Source organism: Drosophila simulans, unplaced genomic scaffold, assembly GCF_016746395.2.
Source record: "Drosophila simulans strain w501 unplaced genomic scaffold, Prin_Dsim_3.1 Segkk16_quiver_pilon, whole genome shotgun sequence".
In the NCBI taxonomy this organism is placed as follows: Eukaryota; Metazoa; Arthropoda; class Insecta; order Diptera; family Drosophilidae; genus Drosophila; species Drosophila simulans.
In genome coordinates, this window is record NW_025416812.1 from 167,752 (window position 1) to 193,261 (window position 25,510).

Below are 25,510 nucleotides of genomic sequence, written 5' to 3' on the forward strand. Positions count from 1 at the left end.
GCTCAGGTTGAGGAGTCCCCAGACACCTGCTTCTATTTGCCGCACCACGCTGTCATCAAACTGGACAGTCTGACTACCAAATGTCGTGTAGTTGGATGTAGTTGGATCAGGAAAGGACAGCTCTGGAGTATCGCTCAATGACAGACTACATATTGGTCCACCGATTCAACGCGATCTTCTTGGCGTTTGTCTACGCTTCCGGCAGCACCAATATGTTTTATGCGCAGATGTCGAAAAGATGTTTCGAGGCATTAAAATCTTTAAGCCACACACCAATTTTCAGCGCATTGTTTGGCGCACGACTGAGAATGAACCTCTGCTTCATTTTCGCCTGCTGACGGTTACCTACGGATTGGCACCGTCACCATTTCTGGCTGTTCGAGTTCTAAAGCAACTTGCCGACGATCATGGCCATGAATACCCTGCAGCCGCTCACGCTCTTCTGCACGATGCCTATGTGGACGATATCCCTACAGGCGCCAACACATTCGAGGAGCTTATGATTCTCAAGGACGAGCTTATAGCCCTCTTGGATAAGGGGAAATTCAAGCTACGCAAATGGAGTTCTAATAGTTGGCGTCTTCTGAAATCATTACCAGAGGAAGATAGATGTTTTGAACCTATCCAGCTCCTCAACAAATCAGCTGCGGATTCACCTGTCAAAGTTCTTGGTATCCAATGGAACCCTGGGAAGGACGTCCTGTATCTCAACCTAAAGGGATGCGATGCGACCATTTCTCCGACGAAAAGAGAACTCTTGTCTCAGCTATCAAGAATTTATGATCCGCTTGGACTGGTAGCGCCGGTCACAGTTCTACTCAAGCTAATCTTCCAAGAAAGCTGGACAAGTGTCCTGCAGGACAGGCTGGAGGCAAGCAAACTTTGGATGACATGAGACGTCTGGCCATTCAACAAGCCAAAGATGAGGAACTAGCAGGATTCTTTGCCAATGAAGGGATTTCTTGGCACTTTATACCCCCGTCTGCTCCACATTTTGGAGGGATGTGGGAAGCTGGAGTTCGCTCAATTAAACTCCATATGAAACGGATACTTGGATCAAAGGCTTTAACGTTTGAGGAGCTCTCTACTGTCCTGACCCAAATTGAAGCTATCCTGAATTCACGCCCGCTGTGCCCACCTGGGGTTAATTCTTTGGATCCACTGACGCCTGCTCATTTTTTGACTGGATCTCCGTATACTGCATTGCCTGAACCCTGTCGTCTGGATATGCAAGTCAATCGATTGGAGAGGTGGAATCAGCTGCAAGCCATGGTTCAAGGCTTTTGGAAAAGGTGGCATATGGAATACCTGACATCTCTTCATGAGCGGACAAAGTGGCATCTGGAAACCGAGAATCTGAAGATCGACACACTGGTAGTACTCAAGGAGCCCAATCTACCGCCCTCTAAATGGATTCTTGGCCGCATCACCGCAGTGCACGCAGGAATCGACAACAAGGTCCGAGTCGTTACAGTGAAGACTGCTCACGGATTATACAAACGCCCAATTGCCAAAATCGCTGTACTGCCTTTCTGCTGAACAACCGTTCAGGGGGGCCGGTATGTTTGGGAACGAGACACCCTGTATACGCGAACAAGTCACCCTTTATCTTTGTTTACATTATCATTTGTCTGCAGCTTCAGCGGAGCTTATCAGCGGAATCAATGTAAGCATCGCACCGCTGTAATTGTCCGCGAGCTTGCCCAGTACTTTTCCTAACTTCTAACTCCCTTCTAACTGTAACTTGTTTACGTCTTATGCTAGACTAATCGTATGGCGTGAGTACAGCCAAAGCTTAAGTTAGTCACAATTTTGATCTGCGAGAAAACGTACGCATCGGTGTCGAAATAATTAATATTAAGTGTCTGAACTTAACCAATAAATTAAAATTAACAGTAACACTGGCGGTTTTATTTATAAACATAAAAATTGGTCCTTCGAGCCGGATTACCGGAACTGCGTTTCTTTCGGGCATTTGATTTTGATTATTGGCCTTTTGGCAAACCATGATCTATAGATTCCTACATCGTGTAGAATCGTTCCCTTCTTTCGACTACCATGCGGAGTGTGATTCAACAACGGGGCTTCTGCAAAAGCCAAATTACTCGTGCGCATAATAATGCCTTAAAATTTGTTGATGATATTCAATCAGTGCAAACAATAGTTGTCCGCCTGGTGCAACTACAGGAAAATTATTTGCGGTTCGTACGGCTCTCGGAAGAGCTGTATGCATTTAAATCGGAAGCCGATTGGGAGAACCCTGACGAGGATTTTGACGCATATGAGGACAAACATTATGCTACACACGCTATTCTCAGCAATACTTTGGAGGAGTTGAGACGGGATGTCACCTCAAACAGTATTGATGCCACAGTTCAAGCCGCAGACACATCCCAGAGAAGTCATGTCGGTTTTCAGTTCGAGCGAATTAAACTTCCGACTTTTTCTGGAAATTATGAGGACTGGAAACATTTTTCGGACATGTTTATTGGATCGATTGCTTCCAATTCGAGCCTGACGGATTGCCAACGATTTCATTATTTAAAATCGTACCTTGCCGGAGACGCGCTTGCATTAGTTAAACATATTCCAGTTACTAATGACAACTATCGGGAAGCATGGGATCGGCTGGAACAGCGATATAACAAACAATCGCTAATTATTCGATCGTTCTTAAACAGTTTCATGAGCCTTCCGAGTGCTATAAATTCAAATATCGGCACAGTGCGGAAAATTGCCGATGGTGCAGACGAAGTTATTCGTGGTCTACGAGCTCTTAATTGCGAAGAGAGGGATCCCTGGCTAATTTTCATTTTACTTTCTAAATTAGATAGCGATACCCGCCAAGCCTGGGCTCAGTGCGCAGAATCCGAGGAAAAGGGTTTGACCATCAACCGATTCTTGAAATTTCTCACAGCACGCTGCGATACGTTGGAGGCTTTTCAATTAACTCGATCAACCCAAGCTCGACGCGCAGCTACCACGCACCACGCAGACACGCATCCAAGACGGGAAGAGCCGAAGTGCACATCGTGCCAGCAGAATCACCAACTGTTTAAGTGTCCTCAATTCATCGCACTCGACATTGCATCTCGCCGAGTCGTCCTCAAATCAAGAAAGCTCTGTTTCAATTGCCTCAGCCCGGCTCATATGGTGGGCAACTGTACATCGAGGCATACTTGTCGGATCTGCCGCCGCAAGCATCATACTTTGGTTCATGGCTCGTCGCAGCCAATTCAAAATGGCAACAACATTGACACAGCAAGTGTTGACAGCCGCGATCGACCAGCAGTCTCACATGCGGGATCTACAATTGGCCACAATCAACCGCTAGCTCGAGAAGGTCATCGCTTGGGAAGCGAGACTCCCGCGGAAAACAACTTTACGCATCATACTCTGGAGAATATTCCGGCGGCTGGTTCTCAGACTCTGTTGCCAACCATCCTTGCTGACGTCATCGACGCCTGGGGAAACACTACAACCTGCAGGCTGCTCCTGGACACTGGATCTACAATAACCTTGGCATCGGAATCATTTGTTCAGCGAATAGGCGTGCATCGAACGCACGCACGGATTTCTATTCTCGGTCTCGCCGCCAACAGCGCGGGCGTTACCCGAGGACGCGCACATATCAAGCTGCGCTCTCGTCATTCGGGCCAAACTGTCGAATTGGTCTCGTTCATTCTCACCTCGCTGACGTCATCACTTCCTGCCCAAGTTATTGACACCTCATCCTCTACGTGGAGGCAAATCTGCGAGCTTCCTTTGGCTGACCCAACGTTCTGCACACCTGGAGCAATCGATGTCATTGTTGGATCGGATCAACTTTGGTCTCTATACACAGGAGATCGGAAACACTTTGGTAACGACTTTCCTATCGCTCTCAATACTGTATTTGGTTGGATTCTTGCAGGCTCTTACTCTGCATTCGATGATCACCCTACTTCTGCGGTTACTCATCACGCGGACCTAGACACGATGGTTCGTTCATTCATGGAGATGGACAGCATTCAGCCTAACCAGGCTCTCCTGGACGCCAGCGATCCCACAGAGCGTCATTTTGCTGCCACACACAAACTCGCTCGACGGACGGGGTGTACGTCGTCGAGTATCCCTTCAAGGAGAAGGCACCGCCTATTGATTCGACCTTGCCACAGGCCATCAATCGCTTCTTCTCGCTGGAACGCAAATTTCGTCGGTATCCAGAATTGAAGCAGCAGTACGAAGCTTTCCTGGACGACTACTTGCAACGTGGACATATGGAACAACTGACCTCGGCTCAGGTTGAGGAGTCCCCAGACACCTGCTTCTATTTGCCGCACCACGCTGTCATCAAACTGGACAGTCTGACTACCAAATGTCGTGTAGTTGGATGTAGTTGGATCAGGAAAGGACAGCTCTGGAGTATCGCTCAATGACAGACTACATATTGGTCCACCGATTCAACGCGATCTTCTTGGCGTTTGTCTACGCTTCCGGCAGCACCAATATGTTTTATGCGCAGATGTCGAAAAGATGTTTCGAGGCATTAAAATCTTTAAGCCACACACCAATTTTCAGCGCATTGTTTGGCGCACGACTGAGAATGAACCTCTGCTTCATTTTCGCCTGCTGACGGTTACCTACGGATTGGCACCGTCACCATTTCTGGCTGTTCGAGTTCTAAAGCAACTTGCCGACGATCATGGCCATGAATACCCTGCAGCCGCTCACGCTCTTCTGCACGATGCCTATGTGGACGATATCCCTACAGGCGCCAACACATTCGAGGAGCTTATGATTCTCAAGGACGAGCTTATAGCCCTCTTGGATAAGGGGAAATTCAAGCTACGCAAATGGAGTTCTAATAGTTGGCGTCTTCTGAAATCATTACCAGAGGAAGATAGATGTTTTGAACCTATCCAGCTCCTCAACAAATCAGCTGCGGATTCACCTGTCAAAGTTCTTGGTATCCAATGGAACCCTGGGAAGGACGTCCTGTATCTCAACCTAAAGGGATGCGATGCGACCATTTCTCCGACGAAAAGAGAACTCTTGTCTCAGCTATCAAGAATTTATGATCCGCTTGGACTGGTAGCGCCGGTCACAGTTCTACTCAAGCTAATCTTCCAAGAAAGCTGGACAAGTGTCCTGCAGTGGGACGACCCCATACCTGAAAGTCTACGTACGCGCTGGAGAGCCTTAGTAGAGGATTTGCCAGCACTTACGCAATGCCAAGTACCACGGTATATTGCGTCACCATTTCGAGATGTTCAACTACACGGATTCGCCGACGCATCCTCGCACGCCTACGGTGCGGTAGTTTACGCTCGAGTTGCAGTTGGATGCAGCTTTCAAGTAACTCTGGTTGCCGCCAAAACACGGGTGGCCCCGATCAAGCCCGTATCAATTCCACGTTTGGAGCTAAACGCTGCGTTACTTATATCTCGATTGCTTTCTATTGTCAAAACATCACTAACAATTCCTCTTTTCAGCACGAGCTGCTGGACAGATTCAGAAATTGTGCTACACTGGCTTTCAGCCCCCCCTCGACGGTGGAACACCTACGTCTGCAACCGAACTTCTGAGATATTGAGCGACTTTCCCCGTAGCTGCTGGAACCATGTTCGCACGGAAGACAATCCTGCAGATTGTGCTTCCCGAGGACTTCATCCGTCAAAGCTTCTGGAGCATCGACTGTGGTGGAAAGGTCCGTCCTGGCTGGCCACACCCACCTCTGAGTGGCCACCTTCTACAAGCAAGTCCAGCGTATCTTCAAGTTTCGATGTCAACACCGAAGAACGAGCCATAAAGCCCACGACTCTACATAACTTTCCTGATGAAAGTATACACGAGTTACTCATCCACAAATTCTCAACCTGGACGCGTCTTATAAGGGTATCTAGCTACTGTCATCGCTTTATTCACACTCTTCGATCCCATCATAGGAATTCGGCACCAATTCCTTACGTCTGAAGAGTTGCTGGACGCACAGCGCCGACTTATTCGACATGTGCAACAAAAATCCTTTGCCAGAGAATATGCGCAGCTAGAGAATCGACGCCAGCTTAACGCTAAATCGCATCTTATCCGGTTTTCTCCGTTTCTGGATGATTATGGAGTAATGCGAGTCGGTGGGAGAATCGAGCAATCTACACTCAACTATAACGCCAAGCACCCGATTCTGATACCTAAAGATACACCACTAGCTGGACTCCTGGTTCGACATTTTCATGTCTCCTATCTGCACACTGGAGTTGATGCAACGTTCACCAATCTTCGTCAGCAGTACTGGATTCTGGGAGCCCGCAATCTCGTCAGAAAGGCAGTCTTCCAATGCAAATCCTGTTTTCTTCAACGAAAGGGCACAAGCAACCAGATCATGGGAGAGCTACCAATTCCTCGAGTTCAAGCTAGCCGCTGCTTTCAACACACAGGGCTGGACTACGCTGGACCGATCGCAATCAAGGAATCAAAGGGAAGAACTCCACGCATCCAAAGCAAACTTTGGATGACATGAGACGTCTGGCCATTCAACAAGCCAAAGATGAGGAACTAGCAGGATTCTTTGCCAATGAAGGGATTTCTTGGCACTTTATACCCCCGTCTGCTCCACATTTTGGAGGGATGTTGGAAGCTGAAGTTCGCTCAATTAAACTCCATATGAAACGGATACTTGGATCAAAGGCTTTAACGTTTGAGGAGCTCTCTACTGTCCTGACCCAAATTGAAGCTATCCTGAATTCACGACCGCTGTGCCCAACTGGGGATAATTCTTTGGATCCACTGACGCCTGCTCATTTTTTGACTGGATCTCCGTATACTGCATTGCCTGAACCCTGTCGTCTGGATATGCAAGTCAATCGATTGGAGAGGTGGAATCAGCTGCAAGCCATGGTTCAAGGCTTTTGGAAAAGGTGGCATATGGAATACCTGACATCTCTTCATGAGCGGACAAAGTGGCATCTGGAAACCGAGAATCTGAAGATCGACACACTGGTAGTACTCAAGGAGCCCAATCTACCGCCCTCTAAATGGATTCTTGGCCGCATCACAGCAGTGCACGCAGGAATCGACAACAAGGTCCGAGTCGTTACAGTGAAGACTGCTCACGGATTATACAAACGCCCAATTGCCAAAATCGCTGTACTGCCTCTCTGCTGAACAACCGTTCAGGGGGGCCGGTATGTTTGGGAACGAGACACCCTGTATACGCGAACAAGTCACCCTTTATCTTTATTTACATTCTTATTTGTCTGCAGCTTCAGCGGAGCTTATCAGCGGAATCAATGTAAGCATCGCACCGCTGTAATTGTCCGCGAGCTTGCCCAGTACTTTTCCAAACTTCTAACTCCCTTCTAACTGTAACTTGTTTACGTCTTATGCTAGACTAATCGTATGGCGTGAGTACAGCCAAAGCTTAAGTTAGTCACAATTTTGATCTGCGAGAAAACGTACGCATCGGTGTCGAAATAATTAATATTAAGTGTCTGAACCTAACCAATAAATTAAAATTAACAGTAACACTGGCGGTTTTATTTATAAACACTAATAAAACTAAACTTGTAATGGTTTTGTTTTAATTTCATGTGTCCTCTGGGAGCCAATAAGCTAGATGACCTGCGATGTAGTTTCAGGAGCTGCGCGGATGTAAAATTAGCACAAATGATGTCGTTAATCAAGGACCAAGGAATAAGAGGTTTGTATCTAAATAATTCGTTATATTTTAAAAATAAGTAAGTACTTATGTTGTTTTGATAATCGACAATCAAATTCAAAAAAAAAATGTAATATTATCGTTATATTTTTAAAATAAGTAAGTACTTATGTTGTTTTGATAGTCGGCAATCAAACTCAAAAAATATTTAATATTAATTAGCGGTTATTAACTACAACATGAAATTTATAACAATTGCTAATAAATATGCATAACAAAATATTCTATGGTGAAACTTATAATGGTTTAGTTTCAATTATAAGTTCCCTCTGAAAGCCAATACGCCAGACGACCTACGATGTAATATTAGGAGCTATCCGAATGTACAATCAGCGAAAAGGATGTCATAAATCAAGGACTATAGAATAAGAGGTTTGTATTTAAATAATTCGATATATTTTTAAAATAAGTTCTTATGTTGTTTTGATAATCGACAATCAAAATCAAAAAATATTTAATATTAATTAGCGGTAATTAACTAGCAACATGAATTTAAAACATTTGCTAATAGATATACATGACTAAATATGCTAAGGTGAACACAAAATTTACTTCATAAAAATATTGACAATATCGAATTTAATATAAAATTCCAATTCGTAGGAAATCTACGTCCCAGAGATGGTATTCATATATTGATGACGTGGTCCATTTGATATTAAGTCAGTTCTATTCTTGGCCACGTCATCGTTAATGCTAATTAAAACTTATGCCCATTGTGTTTACAAATAAATCTAAACTTGTAATGGTTTTGTTTTAATTACATGTACCCTCCGGGAGCCAATAAGCTAGATGACCTGCGATGTAGTTTCAGGAGCTGCGCGGATGTAAAATTAGAACAAAGGATGTCGTAAATCAAGGACCAAAGAATAAGAGGTTCGTATCTAAATAATTCCTTATATTTTGAAAATAAGTTCTAATGTTGTTTTGATAATCGACAATCAAAATCAAAAAATATTTAATATTAATTAGCGGTAATTAACTAGCAACATGAAATTTAAAATAATTGCTAATAGATATACATGACTAACGATGCTGAGGTGAACACAAAATTTACTTCATAAAAATATTGACAATATCGAATTTAATATAAAATTCCAATTCGTAGGAAATCTACGTCCCAGAGACGGTATTCATGAATTGATGACGTGGTCCATTTGATATTAAGTCAGTTCTATTCTTGGCCACGTCATCGTTAATGCTAATTAAAACTTATGCCCATTGTGTTTACAAATAAATCTAAACTTGTAATGGTTTTGTTTTAATTACATGTACCCTCTGGGAGCCAATAAGCTAGATGACCTGCGATGTAGTTTCAAGAGCTGCGCGGATGTAAAATTAGCACAAATGATGTCGTTAATCAAGGACCAAGGAATAAGAGGTTTGTATCTAATTAATTCGTTATATTTTAAAAATAAGTAAGTACTTATGTTGTTTTGAAAATCGACAATCAAATTCAAAAAATATTTAATATTATCGTTATATTTTTAAAATAGGTAAGTACTTATGTTGTTTTGATAATCGGCTATCAAACTCAAAAAATATTTAATATTAATTAGCGGTTATTAACTACAACATGAAATTTATAACAATTGCTAATAAATATACGTAACAAAATATTCTATGGTGAAACTTATAATGGTTTAGTTTCAATTATAAGTTCCCTCTGAAAGCCAATACGCCAGATGACCTACGATGTAATATTAGGAGCTATCCGAATGTACAATCAGCGAAAAGGATGTCATAAATCAAGGATCATAGAATAAGAGGTTTGTATCTAAATAATTCGATATATTTTTAAAATAAGTTCTTATGTTGTTTTGATAATCGACAAACAAAATCAAAAAATATTTAATATTAATTAGCGGTAATTAACTAGCAACATGAAATTTAAAACATTTGCTAGTAGATATACATGACTAAGTAAGACTAAGTAGAAATATGCTAAGGTGAACACAAAATTTACTTTATAAAAATATTGACAATATCGAATTTAATATAAAATTCCAATTCGTAGGAAATCTACGTCCCAGAGATGGTATTCATATATGGATGATGTGGTCCATTTGATATTAAGTCAGTTCTATTCTTGGCCACGTTATCGTTAATGATAATTAAAACTTATGCCCATTGTGTTTACAAATAAAACTAAACATGTAATGGTTTTGTTTTAATTACATGTACCCTCGGGAGCCAATAAGCTAGATGACCTGCGATGTAGTTTCAGGAGCTGCGCGGATGTAAAATTAGAACAAAGGATGTCGTAAATCAAGGACCAAAGAATAAGAGGTTCGTATCTAAATAATTCGTTATATTTTTAAAATAAGTTCTTATGTGGTTCTGATAATCGACAATCAAAATCAAAAAATATTTCATATTAATTAGCGGTAATTAACTAGCAACATGAAATTTAAAATAATTGCTAATAGATATACATGACTAAATATGCTAAGGTGAACACAAAATTTACTTCATAAAAATATTACCAATATCAAATTTAACACAAAATTCCAATTCGTAGGAAATGTACGTACCACAGATGGTATTCATATATTGATGACGTGGTCCATTTGATATTAAGTCAGTTCTATTCTTGGCCACGTCATCGTTAATGCTAATTAAAACTTATGCCCATTGTGTTTACAAATACCACTAAACTTGTTATGGTTTTGTTTTAATTACATGTACCCTCTGGGAGCGAATAAGCTAGATGACCTGCGATGTAGTTTCAGGAGCTGCGCGGGTGTAAAATTAGCACAAAGGATGTCGTAAATCAAGGACCAAAGAATAAGAGGTTCGTATCTAAATAATTCGTTATATTTATGAAATAAGTTCTTATGTTGTTTTCATAATCGACAATCAAAATCAAAAAATATTTATTATTAATTAGCGGTAATTAACTAGCAACATGAAATTTAAAACACTTGCTAATACATGACTAATGATGCTGAGGTGAACACAAAATTTACTTCATAAAAATATTGACAATATCGAATTTAATATAAAATTCCAATTCGTAGGAAATCTACGTCCCAGAGACGGTATTCATATATTGATGACGTGGTCCATTTGATATTAAGTCAGTTCTATTCTTGGCCACGTCATCGTTAATGCTAATTAAAACGTATGCCCATTGTGTTTACAAATAACACTAAACTTGTAATGGTTTTGTTTTAATTTCATCTACCCTCTGGGAGCCAATAAGCTAGATGACCTGCGATGTAGTTTCAGGAGCTGCGCGGATGTAAAATTAGAACAAAGGATGTCGTAAATCAAGGACCAAAGAATAAGAGGTTCGTATCTAAATAATTCGTTATATTTTTAAAATAAGTCCTAATATTGTTTTGATAATCGACAATCAAAATCAAAAAATATTTAATATTAATTAGCGGTAATTAACTAGTTACATGAAATTTAAAACAATTGCTAATAGATATACATGACTAAATATGCTAAGGTGTACACAAAATTTACTTCATAAAAATATTGACAATATCGAACTCGCGGAATCGATGTGGCATAAAATAAATAAATGACAAGCTACATTCACACACATGCAAACAGCAGACTCCACACACACACATACAGACACGCACTTCAGGGAGACAAAAGATTATCCCAAAGGCTGCAAACTGAAGATGGCACACACACACAATGAGAGAATAAGTAATTAAATTAGAAATTAATCTAAGCAAATGGAAAATGTTGCAAGTAAAAATTTTGCGCCCTCCTCCTCGATTCTCATTAGTGGCACGTAAGCTACACAGCACAGTGCAAATAGAGTTTTTGTTTCTAGTATATATTTCTAGTGTTTGTCAACTTAATATTTTTAACATATATTTACCGGCTCTCATTGCAACGAAACAACGCGTACTTCTCTTACGTCTCCGCGACTTCTGCAAACAGCGAGCGGTCAATCACCCCTAACCCGACAAGTTTACCATTGCCAACAACTCAAGAAAGAGCGCGTTCTTGCTCTCCCTCACTACTGTCACAAAACCCCCAATCTCCAAACACTTGCGAAATTTCTTTACGCTTACCTACGGTGACTAGTACTGTGACAACAACAACCACTGCAACTGCAATCACAACAACAACTGGAACGGTATCGTCAGCACGCTCAATTTCGTCGACGCAAGCATTTGCTCCTACTGAGCCAGCGATCAAAACAAAAACACAACTTAAGGGTTCTGCTGCGCTACCAGCAAGCCAAAACGTAAACAAGAATGCCGGGTCCACCATACAGACTGGAATGGATCGCTACATAACAATAAAAAGAAAACTTAGCCCTCAAATTACAAAAGTCAACAAACAGAAAACAAACCAAAAATTTCACGCGACAATGCTAACATGCTCACTAACAAAACTCCAGAAAACACCAACAGATTTGAGCTGCTGGCAAATTCTACTGATGAAAGTATACAACCGGCAAAGTCACCTAAGAAGGTCAAGCCTCCTCCAATATACATTCGCGAAAAAAGCTCAAGTGCACTAGTGAACAAAATAGCCACACTTATAGGAGAAAACTCATTTTACGTAATACCCTTAAGAAAAGGGAACATAAATGAAACAAAGGTTCAAACTGAAACCGAGGATAGCCATCGTCTACTAACCAAATTCTTGAATGAAGCAGGAAAAAACTTTTATACGTACCAACTAAAAAGCGCAAGGGGCCTACAGGTTGTTCTCAAAGGGATTGAGGCAACTGTTTCGACCACTGAAATCGTAGAAGCGCTCAAGGAAAAGAACTTTAGTGCGAAAATGGTCATGAACATATTAAACAAAAATAAGGAACCACAACCAATGTTCAAAATCGAGTTGGAGCCAGAGCGCCAAACCCTGAAAAAAATGAAGTTCATCCAATCTACAAGTTACAGCTCCTACTGCATCGGCGTATCACAGTGGAAGAGCCACACAAGCGCAATCGCCCAGTGCAGTGCACTAACTGCCAAGAATATGGCCACACTAAGGCGTACTGTACGCTGAAATCTATTTGCGTAGTCTGTAGTGAAGCTCATAGTACAGCGAACTGCCATAAGAACAAGGAAGACATCTCTATTAAAATGTGCAGAAACTGCGGTGAAAGTCACACAGCGAACTGGCGTGGCTGTGTAGTATACAAGGAACTAAAGAACCGCCTTAACAAACGCGGAGAATCAATACGCGCTCAGACCACCCACATCGCTCACACCCCGCCACAATCGGGCCCGTCCTACACTGCACCCCCCCTACACATCGTACCAGTCCTAGCATTTCCTTCGCTAGTGCCTTAAAATCGGGAATTAAATCCGTGAATCCGCTAACACAAAAGTCGACTTCTACTCGGGAAGAACAGAAAATAACTACCTCGAACGAACAAACGCAGCATATATCAACTGGCATTGAAACGATGATGATCTCACTCCAGCAAACCCTAAAAGAGTTTATGACATTCATGCAAACCACAATGCAAGAGCTTATGCGAAACCAAAATATGCTGATACAGCATCTTCTGTCATTCAAATCAATATAATGTCTCCACTTCAAATATCTATGTGGAACGCGAATGGCGTTTCACGGCATAAAAACGAACTTGCCCAGTTCTTATTCGAAAAAAATATTGACGTCATGCTCCTCTCCGAGACACATCTAACAGACAAGCACAACTTCCATATCCCAGGATACTTATTCTACGCCAAAAACCATCCGGACGGCAAAGCCCATGGGGGCACTGGTATACTTATCAGAGGTCGCATCAAACACCACCTTTACAACAGAACTGAAACTACTACCTGCAATCCACTTCCATAAGCATGCAATCCAGCAGCGGCCCCGTCACTCTGGCCGCAGTCTACTGCCCACCTCGTTTTGTAGTTTCTGAGGACCAATTCACGGAATTTTTCAACTCACTCGGTGAGCGATTCATAGCGGCCGGTGACTACAATGCCAAGCATAAGCACTGGGGATCACGTCTTCTGACCCCAAAGGGCAAACAACTTTACAACGCGCTTATTAAGCCGCGAAACAAGCTCGATCATGTGACTCCGGGTAGGCCTACATACTGGCCAGCAGATCCAAATAAGCTACCGGATCTCATTGACTTCGCAATAACAAGAAAGATTCCAAGAAATAATATTACGGCCGAGTCACTTGCAGAACTATCATCTGATCACTCTCCAGTTCTACTTACTCTCTGGCACCGACCACATATAACTGAGCGGCCCTACAGGCTGACAGGCAACAGGACCAACTGGGCAAGGTACGCGAAATATGTTTGTACTCACATGGAACCAACTCAAACAGTATTCACCGACGAGGATGTTGATCGCCTGGTCAAATCGATAGAGGAAACACTTGTTGCTGCAGCCAAGGCCTCTACACTTCCAGACACACACAAAATGACAAATCATAGCAAGACAAATCGTGAAATCGAACAGCTAGTACTTGAAAAACGAAGACTAAGAAGAGAATGGCAGAATCATAGATCCCCAACGGCTAAAGAACATCTAAAAATAGCAACACGTAAACTAACCAGGGCACTTAAGCTTGAGGAAGCCAACGCCCAGCATCTATATATCAAACAACTATCGCCCACCAGTAAAAGGAACCCTTTGTGGAAAGCACACAAAAGCATACAGCCACCGGCAGAAACAGTCGTTCCACTGCGAGGTCCCTCTGGAAGCTGGATACGCAGCGACGAAGATAGAGCTAATGCGTTCGCCGATCACCTTCAGAAAGTATTCCAACCAAATCCTGCTAGCAACTCATTTGTCCTCCCTGTAGTAACTAAAAGCTTGCCCCCTATAAATCCAGTTACATTCAGCCAAAGTGAGATAGCATCTATCAATAAAGATCTTAATCCCAAAAAATCACCTGGACATGACGTGGTGGCACCAAAAATGATCATAGAACTCCCACCGTGTGCGGTTCTGACCTTATGCCATCTCTTCAACGCTATTACGAAACTTGGATACTATCCCCAAAGGTGGAAAAAGGCGGTTATAGTAATGATTCCCAAGCCAGGCAAAGACAAAACGCAACCCTCATCCTACAGACCAATCAGTCTCCTAACGTGCCTCTCGAAACTGTTTGAAAAGGCATTTTTAAAACAACTAGCTCCCTACTTAAGAAGGCGAAATACAATACCATCGCATCAGTTTGGCTTTCGCAAAAATCACGGAACGATCGAACAGGTCAATCGCATCACAAACGAAATTCGTACCGCTTTTGAGCACCGGGAATACTGTTCAGCTATATTCTTAGATGTTGCACAAGCATTTGACCGAGTCTGGCTGGAAGGACTAGTGTACAAAATAACAAAACTGCTTCCCCAGAACACGCACAAAGTGTTCGAATCTTATCTCTTCAAAAGAGTGTTCTCAACCAGGTGTAACAGTTCGACTTCACACGACCGCGTTATCAATGCTGGAGTCCCCCAAGGTAGTGTACTGGGCCCCGTTCTTTACACCCTATTCACAGCAGACATGCCTACAAACTATCAGCTCACAACCTCTACGTTTGCTGACGATACCGCAATACTTAGCCGATCTAGATGCCCAGCAAAGGCAACAGAGCAACTTGCCTGCCATCTTAAAATAGTGGAAAGATGGTTTGCGGACTGGCGCATTAAGATAAACGAGACCAAAAGCAGACATGTAACCTTCACACTGAACAGACAAACCTGCCCACCCTGTACCCTGAACATTATATTTATCCCACAAGCAGACGTTGTAACATATCTCGGCGTTCACCTAGATATACGCCTCACCTGGCGGCGACATATAGAATCTAAGAGGACTCATATGAAGCTCAAAGCAGCCAATCTTCACTGGCTTATTAATTACAACTCTCCCCTTAGTCTGGAATACAAAGTACTCCTCTACAATACCGTGCTGAAACCCATCTGGACATACGGCTGTGAACTACGGGGAAACGCTTCAAAAACCAACATTGAAATCATACAGCGAGCTCAGTTCACGATTCTGCGAACTATCACTGGGGCACCATGGTACCTACGCAGCGAAAGCATCCATAGAGACCTCCACATAAACCTTGTCAATGAGGAAATTCAGATGAAAAAAAGTAAACATCAAGCAAAGCTCGCCGCACACGAAAATCCTCTCGCGAAGTCGCTTACGCGAGTCTACAGTCAGAGCCGACTGAAGCGCACAGAATCTCCAGCCCAGCAAAGAAATCCTAGGGCCGTCTCTAACTAATACAATTACTTCATACTGTAATTAATATAAGTTATATAATAAGATTTGAAAAATTATTGTTAGTCTCACAAAAAAGAGAAGATCCAATAAATAACGCAATAAGTTTAAAAAAAAAAAAAAAAAAATATTTACCGAATATTTTTTGAATATTTTTTCTGCGCCCTCCTCCTCGATTCTCATTAGTGCCACGTAAGCTACACGGCACAGTGCAAATATAGTTTTTGTTTCTAGTATATAATTCTAGTGTTTGTCAACTTAATATTTTTAACACATATTTACCGAATATTTTTAGAATATTTTTAAGTAAACTTAATCTTTCTAGTATATTTTTAATTTATAATATTTGATCATTTTATATATAATGTTTTTTGAAATTAGGTCAGTTCTAGTCTTGGCCACGTCATCGTTAATGCTAATTAAAACGTATGCTGTTTACTAATAAAACTAAACTTGTAATGGTTTTGTTTTAATTTCATGTGTCCTCTGGGAGCCAATAAGCTAGATGACCTGCGATGTAGTTTCAGGAGCTGCGCGGATGTAAAATTAGCACAAATGATGTCGTTAATCAAGTACAAGGAATGAGAGGTTTGTATCTAAATAATTCGTTATATTTTAAAAATAAGTAAGTACTTATGTTGTTTTAATAGTCGGCAATCAAACTCAAAAAATATTTAATATTAATTAGCGGTTATTAACTACAACATGAAATTTATAACAATTGCTAATAAATATACATAACAAAATATTCTATGGTGAAACTTATAATGGTTTAGTTTCAATTATAAGTTCCCTCTGAAAGCCAATACGCCAGATGACCTACGATGTAATATTAGGAGCTATCCGAATGTACAATCAGCGAAAAGGATGTCATAAATCAAGGACTATAGAATAAGAGGTTTGTATTTAAATAATTCGATATATTTTTAAAATAAGTTCTTATGTTGTTTTGATAATCGACAATCAAAATCAAAAAATATTTAATATTAATTAGCGGTAATTAACTAGCAACATGAATTTAAAACATTTGCTAATAGATATACATGACTAAATATGCTAAGGTGAACACAAAATTTACTTTATAAAAATATTGACAATATCGAATTTAATATAAAATTCCAATTCGTAGGAAATCTACGTCCCAGAGACGGTATTCATATATTGATGACGTGGTCCATTTGATATTAAGTCAATTCTATTCTTGGCCACGTCATCGTTAATGCTAATTAAAACTTATGCCCATTGTGTTTACAAATAAATCTAATCTTGTAATGGTTTTGTTTTAATTACATGTACCCTCTGGAAGCCAATAAGCTAGATGACCTGCGATGTAGTTTCAGGAGCTGCGCGGATGTAAAATTAGAACAAAGGATGTCGTAAATCAAGGACCAAAGAATAAGAGGTTCGTATCTAAATAATCTCTTATATTTTGAAAATAAGTTCTAATGTTGTTTTGATAATCGACAATCAAAATCAAAAAATATTTAATATTAATTAGCGGTAATTAACCAGCAACATGAAATTTAAAATATTTGCTAATAGATATACATGACTAACGATGCTGAGGTGAACACAAAATTTACTTCATAAAAATATTGAAAATATCGAATTTAATATAAAATTCCAATTCGTAGGAAATCTACGTCCCAGAGACGGTATTCATGAATTGATGACGTGGTCCATTTGATATTAAGTCAGTTCTATTCTTGGCCACGTCATCGTTAATGCTAATTAAAACTTATGCCCATTGTGTTTACAAATAAATCTAAACTTGTAATGGTTTTGTTTTAATTACATGTACCCTCTGGGAGCCAATAAGCTAGATGATCTGCGATGTAGTTTCAGGAGCTGCGCGGATGTAAAATTAGCACAAAGGATGTCGTTAATCAAGGACCAAGGAATAAGAGGTTTGTATCTAAATAATTCGTTATATTTTGAAAATAAGTTCTAATGTTGTTTTGATAATCGACAATCAAAATCAAAAAATATATAATATTAATTAGCGGTAATTAACCAGCAACATGAAATTTAAAATAATTGCTAATAGATATACATGACTAACGATGCTGAGGTGAACACAAAATTTACTTCATAAAAATATTGAAAATATCGAATTTAATATAAAATTCCAATTCGTAGGAAATCTACGTCCCAGAGACGCTATTCATGAATTGATGACGTGGTCCATTTGATATTAAGTCAGTTCTATTCTTGGCCACGTCATCGTTAATGCTAATTAAAACTTATGCCCATTGTGTTTACAAATAAATCTAAACTTGTAATGGTTTTGTTTTAATTACATGTACCCTCTGGGAGCCAATAAGCTAGATGACCTGCGATGTAGTTTCAGGAGCTGCGCGGATGTAAAATTAGCACAAAGGATGTCGTAAATCAAGGACCAAAGAATAAGAGGTTCGTATCTAAATAACTCGTTATATTTTTAAAATAAGTTCTTAAATTGTTTTGATAATCGACAATCAAAATCAAAAATATTTCATATTAATAAGCGGTAATTAACTAGCAACATGAAATTTAAAACATTTGCTAATAGATATACATGACTAAATATGCTAAGGTGAACACAAAATTTACTTTATAAAAATATTGACAATATCGAATTTAATATAAAATTCCAATTCGTAGGAAATCTACGTCCCAGAGACGGTATTCATATATTGATGACGTGGTCCATTTGATATTAAGTCAGTTCTATTCTTGGCCACGTTATCGTTAATGATAATTAAAACGTATGCCCATTGTGTTTACAAATAAAACTAAACATGTAATGGTTTTGTTTTAATTTCATGTGTCCTCTGGGAGCCAATAAGCTAGATGACCTGCGATGTCAAATTAGCACAAATGATGTCGTTAATCAAGGACCAAGGAATAAGAGGTTTGTATCTAAATAATTCGTTATATTTTAAAAATAAGTAAGTACTTATGTTGTTTTAATAGTCGGCAATCAAACTCAAAAAATATTTAATATTAATTAGCGGTTATTAACTACAACATGAAATTTATAACAATTGCTAATAAATATACATAACAAAATATTCTATGGTGAAACTTATAATAGTTTAGTTTCAATTATAAGTTCCATCTGAAAGCCAATACGCCAGATGACCTACGATGTAATATTAGGAGCTATCCGAATGTACAATCAACGAAAAGGATGTCATAAATCAAGGACTATAGAATAAGAGGTTTGTATCTAAATAATTCATTATATTTTTAAAATAAGTTCTTATGTGGTTCTGATAATCGACAATCAAAATCAAAAAATATTTCATATTAATTAGCGGTAATTAACTAGCAACATGAAATTTAAAATAATTGCTAATAGATATACATGACTAAATATGCTAAGGTGAACACAAAATTTACTTCATAAAAATATTGACAATATCGTATTTAATATAAAATTCCAATTCGTAGGAAATCTATGTACCAGAAATGGTATTCATATATTGATGACGTGGTCCATTTGATATTAAGCCAGTTCTATTCTTGGCCACGTCATCGTTAATGCTAATTAAAACTTATGCCCATTTTGTTTACAAATAACACTAAACTTGTAATGGTTTTGTTTTAATTTCATGTGTCCTCTGGGAGCCAATAAGCTAGATGACCTGCGATGTCAAATTAGCACAAATGATGTCGTTAATCAAGGACCAAGGAATAAGAGGTTTGTATCTAAATAATTCGTTATATTTTAAAAATAAGTAAGTACTTATGTTGTTTTAATAGTCGGCAAACTCAAAAAATATTTAATATTAATTAGCGGTTATTAACTACAACATGAAATTTATAACAATTGCTAATAAATATACATAACAAAATATTCTATGGTGAAACTTATAATAGTTTAGTTTCAATTATAAGTTCCCTCTGAAAGCCAATACGCCAGATGACCTACGATGTAATATTAGGAGCTATCCGAATGTACAATCAACGAAAAGGATGTCATAAATCAAGGACTATAGAATAAGAGGTTTGTATTTAAATAATTCGATATATTTTTAAAAAAAGTTCTTATGTTGTTTTTATAATCGACAATCAAAATCAAGAAATATTTAATATTAACTAGCAACATGAATTTAAAACATTTGCTAATAGATATACATGACTAAATATGCTAAGGTGAACACAAAATTTACTTTATAAAAATATTGACAATATCGATTGACAATATCGATTGACAATATCGATTGACCAGAGACGGTATTCATATATTGATGACGTGGTCCATTTGATATTAAGTCAGTTCTATTCTTGGCCACGTCATCGTTAATGCTAATTAAAACTTATGCCCATTGTGTTTACAAATAAATCTAAACTTGTAATGGTTTTGTTTTTATTACATGTACCCTCTGGGAGCCAATAAGCTAGATGACCTGCGATGTAGTTTCAGGAGCTGCGCGGATGTAAAATTAGAACAAAGGAAATCAAGATGTCGTAAATCAAGGACCAGAGATTAAGAGGTTCGTATTTAAATAATTCGTTATATTTTTAAAATAAGTACTTATGTTGTTTTTATAATCGGCAATCAAACTCAAAAAATATTTAATATTAATTAGCGGTTATTAACTACAACATGAAATTTATAACAATTGCTATTAAATATACATAACAAAATATTCTATGGTGAAACTTATAATGGTTTAGTTTCAATTATAAGTTCCCTCTGAAAGCCAATACGCCAGATGACCTACGATGTTATATTAGGAGCTATCCGAATGTACAATCAGCGAAAATGATGTCATAAATCAAGGACCATAGAATAAGAGGTTTGTATCTAAATAATTCGATATATTTTTAAAATAAGTTCTTATGTTGTTTTGATAATCGACAATCAAAATCAAAAAATATTTAATATTAATTAGCGGTAATTAACTAGCAACATGAAATTTAAAACATTTGCTAATAGATATACATGACTAAATATGCTAAGGTGAACACAAAATTTACTTTATAAAAATATTGACAATATCGAATTTAATATAAAATTCCAATTCGTAGGAAATCTACGTCCCAGAGACGGTATTCATATATTGATGACGTGGTCCATTTGATATTAAGTCAGTTCTATTCTTGGCCACGTTATCGTTAATGATAATTAAAACTTATGCCCATTGTGTTTACAAATAAAACTAAACATGTAATGGTTTTGTTTTAATTACATGTACCCTCGGGAGCCAATAAGCTAGATGACCTGCGATGTAGTTTCAGGAGCTGCGCGGATGTAAAATTAGAACAAATGATGTCGTAAATCAAGGACCAAAGAATAAGAGGTTCGTATCTAAATAATTCGTTATATTTTTGAAATAAGTTCTAATGTTGTTTTGATAATCGACAATCAAAATCAAAAAATATTTAATATTAATTAGCGGTAATTAACTAGCAACATGAAATTTAAAATAATTGCTAATAGATATACACGACTAACGATGCTGAGGTGAACACAAAATTTACTTCATAAATATATTGACAATATCGAATTTAATATCAAATTCCAATTCGTAGGAAATCTACGTCCCAGAGACGGTATTCATATATTGATGACGTGGTCCATTTGATATACAGTCAGTTCTATTCTTGGCCACGTCATCGTTAATGCTAATTAAAACTTATGCCCATTGTGTTTACAAATAAAACTAAACTTGTAATGGTTTTGTTTTAATTACATGTACCCTCTGGGAGCCAATAAGCTAGATGACCTGCGATGTAGTTTCAGGAGCTGCGCGGATGTAAAATTAGAACAAAGGATGTCGTAAATCAAGGACCAAAGAATAAGAAGTTCGTATCTAAATAGTTCGTTATATTTTATAATAAGTTCTAATGTTGTTTTGATAATCGACAATCAAAATCAAAAAATATTTAATATTAATTAGCGGTAATTAACTAGCAACATGAAATTTAAAACAATTGCTAATAGATATACATGACTAAATATGCTAGAGTGTACACAAAATTTACATCATAAAAATATTGACAATATCGAACTCGCGGACTAGATGTGGCATAAAATAAATAAATGACAAGCTACACTCACACACATGCAAACAGCAGACACCACACACACACATACACACACACACTTAAGGGAGACAAAAGATTATCCCAAAGGCTGCAAACTGAAGATGGCACACACACACAATGAGAGAATAAGTAATTAAATTAGAAATTAAACTAAGCAAATGGAAAATTTTGCAAGTATAAATTTTGCGCCCTCCTCCTCGATTCTCATTAGTGGCACGTAAGCTACACAGCACAGTGCAAATATAGTTTTGTTTCTAGTATATATTTCTAGTGTTTGTCAACTTAATATTTTTAACATATATATACCGAATATTTTTAGAATATTTTTTAAATATTAGTAATTTAAATTAAACTAAGCAAATGGAAAATTTTGCAAATAAAAGTTTTGCGCCCTTCGCCTCGATTCTCATTAGTGGCACGTAAGCTACACGGCACAGTGCAAATATAGTTTATGTTTCTAGTATATAATTCTAGTGTTTGTCAACTTAATATTTTTAACACATATTTACCGAATATTTTTAGAATATTTTTAAGTAAACTTAATCTTTCTAGTATATTTTTAATTTATAATATTTGATCATTTTATATATAATGTTTTTTGAAATTAAGTCAGTTCTAGTCTTGGCCACGTCATCGTTAATGCTAATTAAAACTTATGCCCATTGTGTTTACAAATAAAACTAAACTTGTAATGGTTTTGTTTTAATTTCATGTGTCCTCTGGGAGCCAATAAGCTAGATGACCTGCGATGTAGTTTCAGGAGCTGCGCGGATGTAAAATTAGCACAAATTATGTCGTTAATCAAGGACCAAGGAATAAGAGGTTTGTATCTAAATAATTCGTTATATTTTAAAAATAAGTAAGTACTTATGTTGATTTGATAATCGAAAATCAAATTCAAAAAATATTTAATATTATCGTTATATTTTTAAAATAAGTAAGTACTTATGTTGTTTTAATAGTCGGCAATCAAACTCAAAAAATATTTAATATTAATTAGCGGTTATTAACTACAACATGAAATTTATAACAATTGCTAATAAATATACATAACAAAATATTCTATGGTGAAACTTATAATGGTTTAGTTTCAATTATAAGTTCCCTCTGAAAGCCAATACGCCAGATGACCTACGATGTAATATTAGGAGCTATCCGAATGTACAATCAGCGAAAAGGATGTCATAAATCAAGGACCATAGAATAAGAGGTTTGTATCTAAATAATTCGATATATTTTTAAAATAGGTTCTTATGTTGTTTTGATAATCGACAATCAAATTCAAAAAATATTTAATATTATCGTTATATTTTTAAAATAAGTAAGTACTTATGTTGTTTTAATAGTCGGCAATCAAACTCAAAAAATATTTAATATTAATTAGCGGTTATTAACTACAACATGAAATTTATAACAATTGCTAATAAATATACATAACAAAATATTCTATGGTGAAACTTATAATGGTTTAGTTTCAATTATAAGTTCCCTCTGAAAGCCAATACGCCAGATGACCTACGATGTAATATTAGGAGCTATCCGAATGTACAATCAGCGAAAAGGATGTCATAAATCAAGGACCATAGAATAAGAGGTTTGTATCTAAATAATTCGATATATTTTTAAAATAAGTTCTTATGTTGTTTTGATAATCGACAATCAAAATCAAAAAATATTTAATATTAATTAGCGGTAATTAACTAGCAACATGAAATTTAAAACATTTGCTAGTAGATATACATGACTAAATATGCTAAGGTGAACACAAAATTTACTTTATAAAAATATTGACAATATCGAATTTAATATAAAATTCCAATTCGTAGGAAATCTACGTCCCAGAGACGGTATTCATATATTGATGACGTGGTCCATTTGAAATTAAGTCAGTTCTATTCTTGGCCACGTCATCGTTAATGATAATTAAAACTTATGCCCATTGTGTTTACAAATAAAACTAAACATGTAATGGTTTTGTTTTAATTACATGTACCCTCGGGAGCCAATAAGCTAGATGACCTGCGATGTAGTTTCAGGAGCTGCGCGGATGTAAAATTAGAACAAAGGATGTCGTAAATCAAGGACCAAAGAATAAGAGGTTCGTATCTAAATAATTCGTTATATTTTTAAAATAAGTTCTAATGTTGTTTTGATAATCGACAATCAAAATCAAAAAATATTTAATATTAATTAGCGGTAATTAACTAGCAACATGAAATTTAAAACAATTGCTAATAGATATACATGACTAAATATGCTAAAGTGTACACAAAATTTACTTCATAAAAATATTGACAATATCGATTTCGCGGACTAGATGTGGCATAAAATAAATAAATGACAAGCTATATATATAAATATAACAAGCTATATATAAATAATTCGTTATATTTTTGAAATAAGTTCTAATGTTGTTTTGATAATCGACAATCAAAATCAAAAAATATTTAATATTAATTAGCGGTAATTAACTAGCAACATGAAATTTAAAATAATTGCTAATAGATATACATGACTAACGATGCTGAGGTGAACACAAAATTTACTTCATAAATATATTGACAATATCGAATTTAATATCAAATTCCAATTCGTAGGAAATCTACGTCCCAGAGACGGTATTCATATATTGATGACGTGGTCCATTTGATATTAAGTCAGTTCTATTCTTGGCCACGTCATCGTTAATGCTAATTAAAACTTATGCCCATTGTGTTTACAAATAAAACTAAACTTGTAATGGTTTTGTTTTAATTACATGTACCCTCTGGGAGCCAATAAGCTAGATGACCTGCGATGTAGTTTCAGGAGCTGCGCGGATGTAAAATTAGAACAAAGGATGTCGTAAATCAAGGACCAAAGAATAAGAAGTTCGTATCTAAATAGTTCGTTATATTTTATAATAAGTTCTAATGTTGTTTTGATAATCGACAATCAAAATCAAAAAATATTTAATATTAATTAGCGGTAATTAACTAGCAACATGAAATTTAAAACAATTGCTAATAGATATACATGACTAAATATGCTAGAGTGTACACAAAATTTACATCATAAAAATATTGACAATATCGAACTCGCGGACTAGATGTGGCATAAAATAAATAAATGACAAGCTACACTCACACACATGCAAACAGCAGACACCACACACACACATACACACACACACTTAAGGGAGACAAAAGATTATCCCAAAGGCTGCAAACTGAAGATGGCACACACACACAATGAGAAAATAAGTAATTAAATTAGAAATTAAACTAAGCGAATGGAAAATTTGGCAAGTATAAATTTTGCGCCCTCCTCCTCGATTCTCATTAGTGGCACGTAAGCTACACAGCACAGTGCAAATATAGTTTTTGTTTCTAGTATATATTTCTAGTGTTTGTCAACTTAATATTTTTAACATATATATACCGAATATTTTTAGAATATTTTTTAAATATTAGTAATTTAAATTAAACTAAGCAAATGGAAAATTTTGCAAATAAAAGTTTTGCGCCCTTCGCCTCGATTCTCATTAGTGGCACGTAAGCTACACGGCACAGTGCAAATATAGTTTATGTTTCTAGTATATAAT

At 37.3% G+C, this 25,510-nt stretch overlaps 1 protein-coding gene across 1 annotated transcript; it reads left to right on the top strand.

Moving 5' to 3' along the window:
* The first annotated feature begins 873 nt into the window (after positions 1-873).
* LOC120285442 lies at positions 874-1,502 on the top strand. Its single transcript, XM_039298178.2, has 2 exons — positions 874-1,301; positions 1,351-1,502. The coding sequence occupies exons 1-2, from the start codon at positions 892-894 to the stop codon at positions 1,358-1,360; spliced, it is 420 nt and encodes a 139-aa protein (XP_039154112.1). The 5' UTR covers positions 874-891; the 3' UTR covers positions 1,361-1,502.
* The last annotated feature ends 24,008 nt before the right edge of the window (positions 1,503-25,510 follow it).